This window comes from Nerophis lumbriciformis, linkage group LG33, assembly GCF_033978685.3.
Source record: "Nerophis lumbriciformis linkage group LG33, RoL_Nlum_v2.1, whole genome shotgun sequence".
Taxonomy (NCBI): Eukaryota; Metazoa; Chordata; class Actinopteri; order Syngnathiformes; family Syngnathidae; genus Nerophis; species Nerophis lumbriciformis.
The window spans coordinates 11,312,427-11,326,038 of NC_084580.2; the positions used below are offsets into that span (position 1 = coordinate 11,312,427).

Consider the following 13,612-nt stretch of genomic DNA (forward strand, 5'->3'; position numbering starts at 1 on the left):
CATGTATTGAAACGGATGGTTGTAGTGTGGAGGCAGGTAGCGAAAACGAAATTGAAGAAGAAACTGAAGCTATTGAGCCATATTGGTTTGAACCGTATGCAAACGAAACCGACGAAAACGACACGACAGCCAGCGACACGGGAGAAAGCGAGGACGAATTCGGCGATCGTTCTCTAACCAACGATTGGTATGTGTTTGTTTGGCATTAAAGGAAACTAACAACTATGAACTAGGTTTACAGCATATGAAATACATTTGGCAACAACATGCACTTTGAGAGTGCAGACAGCCCAATTTTCATCAATTAATATATTCTGTAGACATACCCTCATCCGCTCTCTTTTCCTGAAAGCTGATCTGTCCAGTTTTGGAGTTGATGTCAGCAGGCCAGGGAAGCTAGGGTCGATATTCTTCTCTTGATCATCTTCGGTGGCATAAGGGACGGTGTGAGCCAAGACATCCAGGGGGTTTAGCTCGCTCGTCTGCGGGAACAAACTGCCGCCATTGCTTGCCGTGCTAGCGAGGGTCCTTTGTCCCTGAATTGCTCACACACTCCGGCAGATTCAATGGGGGTCTGGCGGCAGATTTCTTTGACTTTATCGTTGGAAATGCATCTGCTTTGAGTGTCGCAGGATATCCACACATTCTTGCCATCTCTGTCGTAGCATAGCTTTCGTCGGTAAAGTGTGCGGAACAAAGGTCCAATTTCTTGCCACTTTCGCATCTCTGGGCCACTGGTGCAACTTGAATCCGTCCCTGTTCGTGTTGTTGCACCCTTCGACAACACACCGACGAGGCATGATGTCTCCAAGGTACGGAAAACAGTCGAAAAAACGGAAAATAACAGAGCTGATTTGACTCGGTGTTTGAAATGTGTTTGAGAAAATGGCGGATTGCTTCCCGATGTGATGTCATTCCGAGAGCGAATAATAGAAAGGCGTTTAATTTGCCAAAATTCACCCATTTAGAGTTCGGAAATCGGTTAAAAAAATATATGGTCTTTTTTCTGCAACATCAAGGTATATATTGACGCTTACATAGGTCTGGTGATAATGTTCCCCTTTAAATGGCGTTTTGTCAGTAAAGTTGAACATATTGTGCACTATGAATAATACATTTATTATGTTTGCAGTTGATACAAATGTATATTGTTCAGGAGAAGACTTGAAGGAAGTGTTGAGGATAATACAGGTTGAGTTGATTCAGCTAAAAAAATGGTTTGCTATTAATAAGTGATCATGGTGTTTAGTGGTGCAAGGACAAATTGTGACGCAAAATTTAAATTAAATTGATAGAGTATATGAAACTCAATTATTGGGAATAATAATTGATCATAAATTATGTTGGAAACCGCATATTAAATATATAAAGGGGAAAATAACCAAATCCATTGCTATTCTTTATAAAGTAAGACTGAATAAGAAATGTCTGCATATGTTATATTATTCTTTTATTTTTCCATATTTAACATATTGTGTTGAAGTTTGGGGAAATGGTTATAGAACTAACATAGACCCAATAATCAAACTTTAAAAAAGGGTCATTAGAATAATACACAAAGCGTGCTACTATGAACATACCAATCCATTATTTATGAGTTGTAATGTGTTAAAATTTTCAGATTTTGTGTTTTTTAAAAACAATGGAAATTATGTTTCGAGTAAAAACAGCCTTCCAGCTTGTATTCTTAGGTTATTTCAATTAAGAGGAGAAAACTATAATTTACGGCGGATATTGATTTTTGAAATAGGTAAAGTAAGAACAAAGATAAAATACAAATGTATTCAGTTTTAGGAGTTAAATGGTGAAACAAGTCCAGTGATGAGCTGAAGACATGTACTTCTGGTTTAAAAAAACCTTAAAAGGTGAAATAATTGAAAATTATGAAATATAGTAACAATTACTTTCATCCCATTGATTTTTTTTTTTTTTAACGTTGATGTTCCGGGCAATCTTATTTTCAGAGAATGTATAGGATAGGCAAATATAAGCTTTGGCTTCAGTCTATTCCTTTTTCGGTCATTTTTTAATTTTATTTTATTTTTGTGTGTAAATGTGTATGATTGTTAAATATGTATAATCTGTACTGTTAAACTGGTCACACAAAATGGTTAATGGTTGATGGTTGATTATATGACCGAAATAAACGTATTTCATTCATTCATTCGTTCATTCATTCATTCAACTATCATGCTATTAAATGAACTGCCAGGCCCCAAATAGTTGAAGGTTGTGTTGTCTACAAACAAAAACATTGCATGAAGCATAATTGATTGGTTTGATTGATTGATTGATTGGTCAGCATGCAGCAGCTCTGCATGCGCTTTAAAATGTTGGTTACGCTAATCAATCGTGGGGTGAATATCACACGTTTTATTTACAAAAGATTCATCAGTGGTATTAATACTGACTGAGAAGTTTGCTTTTTACGACTATCGCAACATTGGTTCAGTTGCTGCTGTGTTGTGCAATGAACTTGCCTAACATGGGTGTCTTTCACTTCCAATACCGATTCTGATATTGGAGCCCGAGTATTGGCCCATTCCGGGAGTATTAATGCGGCACGAATCATATCACATACATTTATTATGTCAGAAAAGGCTTGATATACAAAGAACAATGGTAGGTATGAAAACTAGATACCCGATATCCGATATTCCGATATTGTCCAACTCTTAATTACCGATTCCGATATCAACCGATACCGATATATACAGTCGTGGAATTAACACGTTATTATGCCTAATTTTTTTGTCACGCCCTGCTGGATGTATTAAACAATGTAACAAGGTTTTCCGAAATAAATCAACTCAAGTTATGGGAAAAAAAATGCCAACATGGCACTTCCATATTTATTATTGAAGTCACAAAGTGCAATATTTTTTTTTAACATGCCTCAAAACAGCAGCTTGGAATTTGAGACATGAGGAGGTTGAGGTAGGCGGGGTTTGGTGGTAGCGGGGGGTGTATATTGTCGCGTCCCGGAAGAGTTAGTGCTGCAAGGGATTCTGGGTATTTGTTCTGTTGTGTTTATGTTGTGTTACGGTGCGGTTGTTCTCCCGAAATGTGTTTGTCATTCTTGTTCGGTGTGGGTTCACAGTGTGGCGCATATTTGTAACAGTGTTAAAGTTGTTTATACGGCCACCCTCAGTGTGACCTGTATGGCTGTTGATCAAGTATGCCTTGCATTCACTTGTGTGTGTGTAAAAGCCACATTTATTATGAGACTGGGCCGGCACACTGTTTGTATGGAGGAAAAGCGGACGTGACGACAGGTTGTAGAGGACCCTAAAGGCAGTGCCTTTAAAGCACGCCCCCAATATTGTTGTCCGGGTGGATATCGGGAGAATGGAAAATCGGGAGGGTTGGCAAGTATGCCCTACGTCCTATGTTAAAAAATCATTAATTTTACTTTTTGATACCAATACGATCATTTCCGATATTACATTTTAAAGCATTTATCGACGTCCCTACTTTTCACTATTGTTTGTTTTTAATTAGTAAGTTGAACAAATTACCTCCAAATATTCTGAAGAGCTTCCTGCAGCTTGGAAGAGGCCATTTTGCACAACTCGCCTTCTGGAAGTTCTGCTTCCGACACAGGTATTCCTTTGGGAAGAAGGTCCTCGCCATATTGTTTAACTCTGTGAGGGAAAAAAACAAAACGGGCGTTTGGGTTTGATTTCCACATGAAGCTTGACAAGACTCTCGTCTTGTCGTGTCGGCATGACCTTGGTTTAGCTAATCAACGTAAGAAGCAAATTACCACCGCCATAATCACCATTGAGAGCTCTCGTCTCGTTCTGCGTCCGTCATCATGACCGCATTCCGCTCTGCCTTTTTACGGCTCACTTTCTCCCACACACATTATAACTAGGACCCATCTCATGAATTAATCATACAATGGGGGTCGAACCAGGCAACATCCACAATATTAACAACCGCAATATTAAGTACAAATGCAATCAAAGACCATAATGCTCAGTTTTGATTGTCATTGACAGAATTTAGCAATATTACCTCAGCTAAGTGCTATTTTTTTTCCCAACACAAGCAACTGTTCAGACACGGAGAAGTGGTTCAATTAAATAAACTCTGCTTCTTCCTACTCCTTTTTTGACATGTTGAATCGTGCGCCGTTCCACCAAATCGGTGATATTCTGAAATGAAATGCATAAATGCACAGTAAAATGTAATTGAAAATCTCATGTTAAAATCTCAGCACAGTCCTGTTACCTAAATAATTGTTTTAATGTAGTTTATTTTTGAAATATCTATTTTTTTGTTGAAGTGGTGTACAGTGCACAAATGCTATATATAAAATTGGTTTAATGACAGTGTGCACAATATATTAGATATAGCTAACAGCTAATTTCCATCTGTAGACTTTGATCTGACATCACCAAACATACAATGGAGAAAACAAATAAAACACAATAAAATGATGGCTTATAAAAGGACATATTTATGTAGAAAACAGTACGATACAAAACAGCAACATATCCAACAAACACATCCCACATTATTTGTTGATTATGTTACTTACTGTTACTTTCAGTCCTGTTACTCAAAAGACTCATATTTATTTGGCTTAGGAAAATTGAACAATCATGTAATATACCTTGAACAAAGTGAATTGAACTCACACTTTGAGTTGAGAAAAGATAGTAGAATTAGTAATCATGCAAAACTACGTAACCAATTTCCATGAAACCTTGTCAAGTGTCAACATAGAAGCTATAAAAATGACGCGGATCTGGATAAAGGTGTCAGAATATATACACAGTACAGGCCAAAAGTTTGGACACACCTTCTCATTCAATGCGTTTTCTTTATTTTCATGACTATTTACATTGTATATTGTCACTGAAGGCATCAAAACTAGGAATGAACACATGTGGAGCTATGTACTTAACAAAAAAAGGTGAAATAACTGAAAACCTGTCTTATATTCTAGCTTCTGTCAGGTTCAAACACTGATGACATCTATTAAACAAGACAAGAAGCAAAGAATCAAACAGAGACGGAATTAAATTTGGACTCAATATAATGAGGCGAGTCGCCTTTACACTGTACCCTTCTACAGTATCTCAGCACGCTCTGCCAAAAGATTGCATGCCTCCTTCTTTTATTTTGGACCCTCCCGGACCACATGGCCACCACTGTTTCCAAAGGACAAAGGTCGCAAAAAGTTCACAGAAAAGGTCGTAAACAATTCACAGAAAAGGTCAGTTCAAAAAGAGTTTGTAAAATAGTTCAAAAAGAGGTCCATAAAATAGTTCAAAAAGAGTTCGTAAAATACTTCAAAGAGAGGTCGTCTGGAAATTGGGCAGAAGCTGTCATCTCTCCGCTTTGAAGTCCTTGGGTTAGAACAATATCTTTCTGTTGATTACCATACATGAAAGAAGACAGGAACCCCGCCCTACACAGTGGAGTTTTATGAGCCTTACTCTTGGTAGGTTTCAAAGACAGCTTTTGTCTTCTTGCCTGGAACTCATTTCAACACAAAGTTTTTTGTGATAACTTACAAACAATTATTCTAACACTTTCTTCAAAATAGCCACCCTTTGCTCTGATGACTTTTTCGCACACTCTCGATGAGCTTCAAGAGGTGGTCACCTGAAATGGTTTACACTTCACAGGTGTGCTTGTAGCTCATCAAGAGAATGCCAAGAGTGTGCGAAAAAGTAATCAGAGCAAAGGGTGGCTATTTTGAAGAAACTATACTATAAAATATATTTTCAGTTATTTCACCTTTTTTTGTTGAGTACATAACCACATGTGTTCATTCCATACTTGCCAACCTTGAGACCTCCAAATTTGGGAGATGGGGGGTTTGGTGGGAGTAAGGGGGTGTATATTGTAGTGTCCCGGAGAGTTAGTGCTGCAAGGGTTTCTAGGTATTTGTTCTGTTGTGTTTATGTTGTGTTACGGTGCGGATGTTCTCCCGAAATGTGTTTTGTCATTCTTGTTTGGTGTGGGTTCACAGTGTGGCGTATATTTGTAACAGTGTTAAAGTTTTTTATACGGCCACCCTCAGTGTGACCTGTATGGCTGTTGATCAAATATGCTTGCATTCACTTGTGTGTGTGTGTGTAGAAGCCGCATATATTATGTGGCTGGGCCGGCACGCTGTTTGTATGGAGGAAAAGCGGACGTGACGACAGGTTGTAGAGGACGCTAAAGGCAGTGCCTTTAAGGCACGCCCCCGATATTGTTGTCCGGGTGGAAATCGGGAGAATTTCGGGAGAAATTCGGGAGAATGGTTGCCCCACTGAGCACTGAAATTCGGGAGTATCCTGGGAAAATCGGGAGGGTTGGCAAGTATGGTTCATTCATAGTTTTGCTGCCTTCAGTGACAATCTGCAATGTAAATAGTCATGAAAATAAAGAAAACACATTGAATGAGGAGAAGGTGTGTACAAACGTTTGACCTGTACTGTATATATATATATTTTTAAACATGTCAGCAACTGAAACCATGCTTTATTAATGCAATGTATTAATATTGTGTTGTTATTATTGCTATTAAAGGTGGGCGGGCACATTAATTCTTGCAGTAACAATCTGCTTGCATTGCAGCCAAGTGGGAGCATTGATCCACCAGATCCAGTCTTTCTCTGCACTTAATTATGCACAATGATCACCTACTGGATCAGAGTGGTACTGCAAATTGCAAATTCTACTTTTATTTTGAATGTCATTTTAGGCGGACTTCTCATGTTCACTCTCGTTCCAGTGAAATCATGACGAAAAAAAAAGCCCAAGCAAGAGAATTGTGTGTTTGTCTCATCTGCTGTGGACTTTATCCCCACTGGGACGCCGGCAGCTGCAGCCAACAAGCACATGACTGTGAAGTGTGGACTCACCCTTCTGGAAGAATACGTGCGTAATGGCGGTCCTGCAGAGGGGGCAGGGGGTGTTGGCGGGACAGTTCTTGGCCAGCGTTCTCAGACAAGGCTCACAGAAGATGTGCCTGCAGGGCTGACACATGTACGGGCTGAAGTAGACGTCCAGACACACGGCGCAGATGTAACCCTCTTTGTCGCTCAGCACTTCTTCCTCATCGTCGTCGTCGCCGCTGTCGCTGCTGCTAACGTTTGCTGTGGAACTCTGAGGGAGGGAAATGCAAAGTAAAGCAAATTTATTTATTTGCATTCATTTCAAAGATAGAGTAAGGTCATTTTACTCCTGGCAGTATGGGAGGTGAGGGGAGCAGCGAGCAGCAGCGGTGGCCACGCCCGGGAATCATTTTTGGTGATTTAACCCCCAATTCCAACCCTTGATGCTGTATAGCTCAAATAAAGCAACGGTAAGCACGAGCATTTATTCTGACATTATTGTTCAATGCTTTGTGCAGGCCTTGGAAAATATTTTTCCGGAAATGTTGTTACACTACTCGTGGTGCATATTGGCGGACCCGCAGAACACCTATTTTGTTATGTTAGCTTTAGTTATCAGTAGGGATGTCCGATAATATCGGACTGCCGATATTATCGGCCGATAAATGCTTTAAAATGTAACATTGGAAATTATCGGTATCGGTTTCAAAATTATCGGTATCAGTTTCAAAGAGTAAAATTTATGACTTTTTAAAAAGCGGCTGTGTACATGGACGTAGGGAGAAGTACAGAGCGCCAGTCACATAGTATCTACGGCTTTTCACACACACAAGTGAATGCAAGGCACCCTTGATCAACAGACATACAGGTCACACTGAGGGTGGCCGTATAAACAACTTTAACACTGTTACAAATATGCGCCACACTGTGAACCCACACCAAACAAGAATGACAAACACATTTCGGGAGAACATCCGTACCGTAACACAACATAAACACAATAGAACAAATACCCAGAACCCCTTGCAGCACTAACTCTTCCAGGACGCTACAATATACACCCTTCCCCGCCCCCCCCCCCCCCCCCCCCCCCAACTTCCCCATGCTCTCTCAGGGAGAGCATGTCCCAAATTCCAAGCTGCTGTTTTGAGGCATGTTAAAAAAAATAATGCACTTTGTGACTTCAATAATAAATATAGCAGTGCCATGTTGGCATTTTCTTTCCATATCTTGAGTTGATTTATTTTGGAAAACCTTGTTACATTGTTTAATGCATCCAGCGGGGCATCACAACAAAATTAGGCATAATAATGTGTTAATTCCACGACTGTATATATCGGTATCGGTTGATATCGAGTATAAGAGTTGGACAATATCGGAATATCGGCAAAAAAGCCATTATCGGACATCTCTAGTTATCAGTGTTAATGCTGCATTTTACAGTTGCGTGCAGTGCCGGCAAACATTTTGTAATACCCTATATTGTTCTTATCGTAACATAATATTACAATACATGGGCATATTGCGTTGGCGGACCAGCCAGGACACGTCTCAAATTGTGTTAGCCATGACTAACGACAGTGTTCAAAGTGTTCAGTGACTGTGAAAAAAAATTGCTCTGACATGATGTTACAATACACTGCTTGTGTGTATTGGTGGAACAGCCAGGACAGCCAACTCGTGTTGTGCTTTACCATCCGTGCTCAGCAACCCGCGGCTCTAGCATCTTTAGCGCCGCCCTAGTGGCTCCCGTAACCTCTTTCAGAGATGTGTGAAAATAGAAAAAGATGAAGAAAAAAATATAATTTTTGTTTTAATATATTTTCTGTAAGAGAGCAAACCTTCCTAATTGTTAGAAATCCCACTCCCCAAATCTTATACATGCTTCACTGATGAGAGTATTTGGCAAGTGCCGTTTTGTCCTACTAATTTCAGCGATCCTTGAACTCATCGTAGTTTGTTTGTATGTACAACTTTCTCCGACGCTGCCACAGAAAGAGGTGTTTTACGCCACTCCTTTTTTGTCTCATTTTGTCCACCAAACATTTTATGCTGTGCGTGAATGCGCAAAGGTGAGCTTTGTTGATTTTATTGATATGACTGCAAGCTAATCAATGCTAACATGCTATTTAGGCTAGCTGTATGTACATATTGCATCATTATGCCCCGTTTGTAGGTATATTTGAGCTCATTTAATTTCCTTTACTTATGTCCTCTGTGTGTTTTATTTATATGTGCATGTCTCATGACACATTATCTGTATGTAATATTGGCGGCATTTCTCATAGTTGTTTGTGTGACGTGTTGTTCCAGACCACAGCAAACGTTACCTATTGGATTAGATTTATATAGCGCTTTTCTAGACACTCAAAGCGCTTCACGGAGAAGTGAGAACCCATCATTCACTCACACCTGATGGTGGTAAGCTACTTTCATAGCCACAGCAGCCCTGGGGTAGACTGACGGAAACGTAGCTGGCAGTTTGCGCCTACAGCCCCTCCGACCACCACCCACCATTCATCATTCATTCACCAGTGTGAGCGGCACTGGGGGAAAGGGGGAAGTGTCCTGCCCAAGGACACAACGGCAGCGATTTGTATGGTAAAAGGCGTTAAGGTTAAGGTTTCCTTAAACTTGGACACACACATTTATACCTTTGGCCATTCTGAGCCAGTAATTTCCAGAAGTTATCTCATCCTGTGAGAAGCCTCCATTTTAGTAATGATTTCCTATGTTGCAAAAATTTGTAGAATGAAAATTAAAATACAACATTTCTGTCAACAAAGATTTGCATCAGCCTTTGATAGTAGGCTAATATATCTAATATAAAGACTTACTGTACATCATGTGTTGCCTTCATTATAACAATTATATAAGGCTTTTAATTTTTTGCGGCTCCAGACAGATTTTTTTTTTTGTATTTTTGGTCCAATATGGCTCTTTCAACATTTTGGGTTGCCGACCCCTGGTCTTGACGAAGGCAATCGCATCCCCTCCCTCTCCGTTTCTGCCTGCTTGCCTCTTTGTCTTGTCCTGTCTTGTCTATATTTTAGGAGCCTCTCTTTCTGCACCGGTTTCCAAAATGTAAACATCTTCACATGGAATTTAATAACAGGACTCTCAACTCAATTGACAAAATATTCTCGATGAGGAGCAGGACGTGCATGGAAAGTTTGCTGTGGGTACATGAGGGACTCATAGGGAAAAAGGCGGATCCTGAGCCTCTCATTACAAACCCTGTTTCCATATGAGTTGGGAAATTGTGTTAGATGTAAATATAAACGGAATACAATGATTTGCAAATAATTTTCAACCCATATTCAGTTGAGTATGCTACAAAGACAACATATTTGATGTTCAAACTGATAAACATTTTTTTTTTTTTGCAAATAATCATTAAACTTTAGAATTTGATGCCAGCAACACGTGACAAAGAAGTTGGGAATGGTGGCAATAAATACTGATAAAGTTGAGGAATGCTCATCAAACACTTATTTGGAACATCCCACAGGTGAACAGGCAAATTGGGAACAGGTGGGTGCCATGATTGGGTATAAAAGTAGATTCCATGAAATCCTCAGTCATTCACAAAGAAGGATGGGGCGAGAGTCACCACTTTGTCAACAAATGCGTGAGCAAATTGTTGAACAGTTTAAGAAAAACCTTTCTCAACCAGCTATTGCAAGGAATTTAGGGATTTCACCATCTACGGTCCGTAATATTATCAAAGGGTTCAGAGAATCTGGAGAAATCACTGCATGTAAGCAGCTAAGCCCGTGACCTTCGATCCCTCAGGATGTACTGCATCAACAAGCAACATCAGTGTGTAAAGGATATCACCACATAGGCTCAGGAACACTTCAGAAACCCACTGTCAGTAACTACAGTTGGTCGCTACATCTGTAAGTGCAAGTTAAAACTCTCCTATGCAAGGTGAAAACCGTTTATCAACAACACCCAGAAACACCGTCGGCTTCGCTGGGCCTGAGCTCATCTAAGATGGACTGATACAAAATGGAAAAGTGTTCTGTGGTCTGACGAGTCCACATTTCAAATTGTTTTTGGAAACTGTGGACGTTGTGTCCTCCGGACCAAAGAAGAAAAGAACCATCCGGATCGTTATAGGCGCAAAGTTGAAAAGCCAGCATCTGTGATGATATGGGGGTGTATTAGTGCCCAAGGCATGGGTAACTTACACACCTGTGAAGGCGCCATTAATGCTGAAAGGTACATACAGGTTTTGGAGCAACATATGTTGCCATCCAAGCAACGTTACCATGGACGCCCCTGCTTATTTCAGCAAGACAATGCCAAGCCACGTGTTACATCAACGTGGCTTCATAGTAAAAGAGTGCAGGTACTAGACTGGCCTGCCTGTAGTCCAGACCTGTCTCCCATTGAAAATGTGTGGCGCATTATGAAGCCTAAAATACCACAACGGAGACCCCCGGACTGTTGAACAACTTAAGCTGTACATCAAGCAAGAATGGGAAAGAATTCCACCTGAGAAGCTTCAAAAATGTGTCTCCTCAGTTTCCAAACGTTTACTGAGTGTTGTTAAAAGGAAAGGCCTTGTAACACAGTGGTGAACATGCCCTTTCCGAACTACTTTGACACGTGTTGCAGCCATGAAATTCTAAGTTAATTATTATTTCCAAAAAAAATATAAAGTTTATGAGTTTGAACATCAAATAACTTGTCTTTGTAGTGCATTCAATTGAATATGGCTTGAAAAGGATTTGCAAATCATTGTATTCCGTTTATATTTACATCCAACACAATTTCCCAACTCATATAGAAACGGGGTTTGTACTTCCCGTCGAGGACGTGGAAGCTTTCTATCTATTTGAATCTGTGATCGCAGGGCATATGCTGATTGGGCTGAGCTTTTCTTTGGTTTATCGACAAATTCGGAAGACAATGGCAGCCGTTCAAGGAGCCCAGAGGCTGCCCGTCGCGACGGACGACATGGGGCGAGCTTTGGCAATCTCAGAATTGAATCGCGAACGGATAACATAATGCAGAGGCTTTCTTTCAGAATGGAAGATTAAGATCAGACAAGCCATAGGAATGTGTCTGCATGCTTGGAAAAACAGCAATCCTTATCTGCAGTTTGGCTCCCTTGAGGCCGTGCTGTAAACAAATCACTGTTAAAAGTGATTTTGGCTTTTAGTCAGAAGGCCTATTGTTGTCAAGTCGACAGAACAAATTGCCCGTCACAACTAAGCAAACAAGATAGCTCGTGGTTAGCGCACTGTGTGTGTACATTGGTGAATGTGATAATGTATATACTACAACTACAGATATTATCGGCCGATAAATGCTTTGAATTGTAGTATCGGAAATTATCGGTATCGGTTTTAAAAAGTAAAATGTATGACTTTTTAAAACGCCGCTGTGTACACGGACGTAGTGAGAAGTACAGAGCGCCAATAAACCTTCAAGGCACTGCCTTTGCGTGCCGGCCCAATCACATAATATCTACGGCTTTTCACACACACCATACAGGTCACACTGAGGGGGGCCGTATAAACAACTTTAACACTGTTACAAATATGCGCCACACTGTGAACCCACACCAAACAAGAATGACAAACACATTTTGGGAGAACATCCGCACCGTAACTAACAGAACAAATACCCAGAACCCCTCGCAGCACTAACTCTTCCGGGACGCTACAATATACACCCCCCGCTACCTCCTAAAACCTCAACCCCGCCCCCCCAACCCCACCCACCTCAACCTCCGTCCATCACCCCAAAGGAGTTAAAAGTGGTGGCAGAGGCATTTGGTGGGGGTGAGGGGTAGGTGTGCACATGTGCAGTTCATGGTCCATGGTGTGTGTGTGTGTTGTTATGTCTGTAGGCCAGGAGTCGCCCTGCAGGCACGTCACACAGAGTTCAACTCCCCCATGTATTGGTGAAGAATGTGATGTCTTCTGCAGTGCAAAAAAACTAATTCTTGACCCAACTTACTCAGTTAGGTCATCTTCTTGCTTTGACTAAGTTAAGTTGAATCAACTTACAGTGTCAAGTATATTACGCTTTAAAACATTAGTTGACATTCAGTCTGATGTAATATGAACTTGAAAATATTAGTTGAGATCATTTTAAAATAAGTTGGTTCAATATATTTTATGGAGTTCTTACGTCTGTTGTAGTTAGAGATGTCCGATAATGGATTTTTTGCCAATATCCGATATTACGATATTGTCCAACTCTTAATTACCGATTCCGATATCAGCCGATAGCGATATATACAGTCTTGGAATTAACACATTATTATGCCTAATTTTGTTGTGATGCCCCGCTGGATGCATTAACAATGTAACAAGGTTTTCCAAAATAAATCAACTCAAGTTATGGAAAAAAATGCCAACACGGCACTGCCATGTTTATTATTGAAGTCACAAAGTGCATTATTTTTTTTCACATGCCTCAAAACAGCAGCTTGGAATTTGGGACATGCTTCCCCTGAGAGAGCATACGGAGGTTGAGGTGGAGGGGGGGTGGGGTGGTAGGGGTAGCGGGGGTGTATATTGTAGCGTCCCGGAAGAGTTAGTGCTGCAAGGGGTTCTGGGTATTTGTTCTGTTGTGTTTATGTTGTGTTACGGTACGGATGTTCTCCCGAAATGTGTTTGTCATTCTTGTTTGGTGTGGGTTCACAGTGTGGCGCATATTTGCAACAGTGTTAAAGTTGTTTATACGGCCACCCTCAGTGTGACCTGTATGGCTGTTGATCAAGTATGCATGGCATTCAATTATGAGTG

The 13,612-nt window shown here is 40.6% G+C and overlaps 1 protein-coding gene across 1 annotated transcript in view; it reads right to left on the minus strand.

Annotated features, from left to right (window-relative positions):
* Nucleotides 1–13,612, minus strand: part of rnf180a (ring finger protein 180a) — a 35,258-nt gene that overhangs the window by 7,430 nt on the left and 14,216 nt on the right. Inside the window, exons 2-3 of the mRNA XM_061928793.2 lie at nt 6,870–7,113; nt 3,519–3,644 (exon numbers count right to left, since the gene is read on the minus strand). Coding sequence (XP_061784777.1) covers nt 3,519–3,644; nt 6,870–7,113 — 370 coding nt within the window. The remainder of the gene's footprint in view (nt 1–3,518; nt 3,645–6,869; nt 7,114–13,612) is intronic.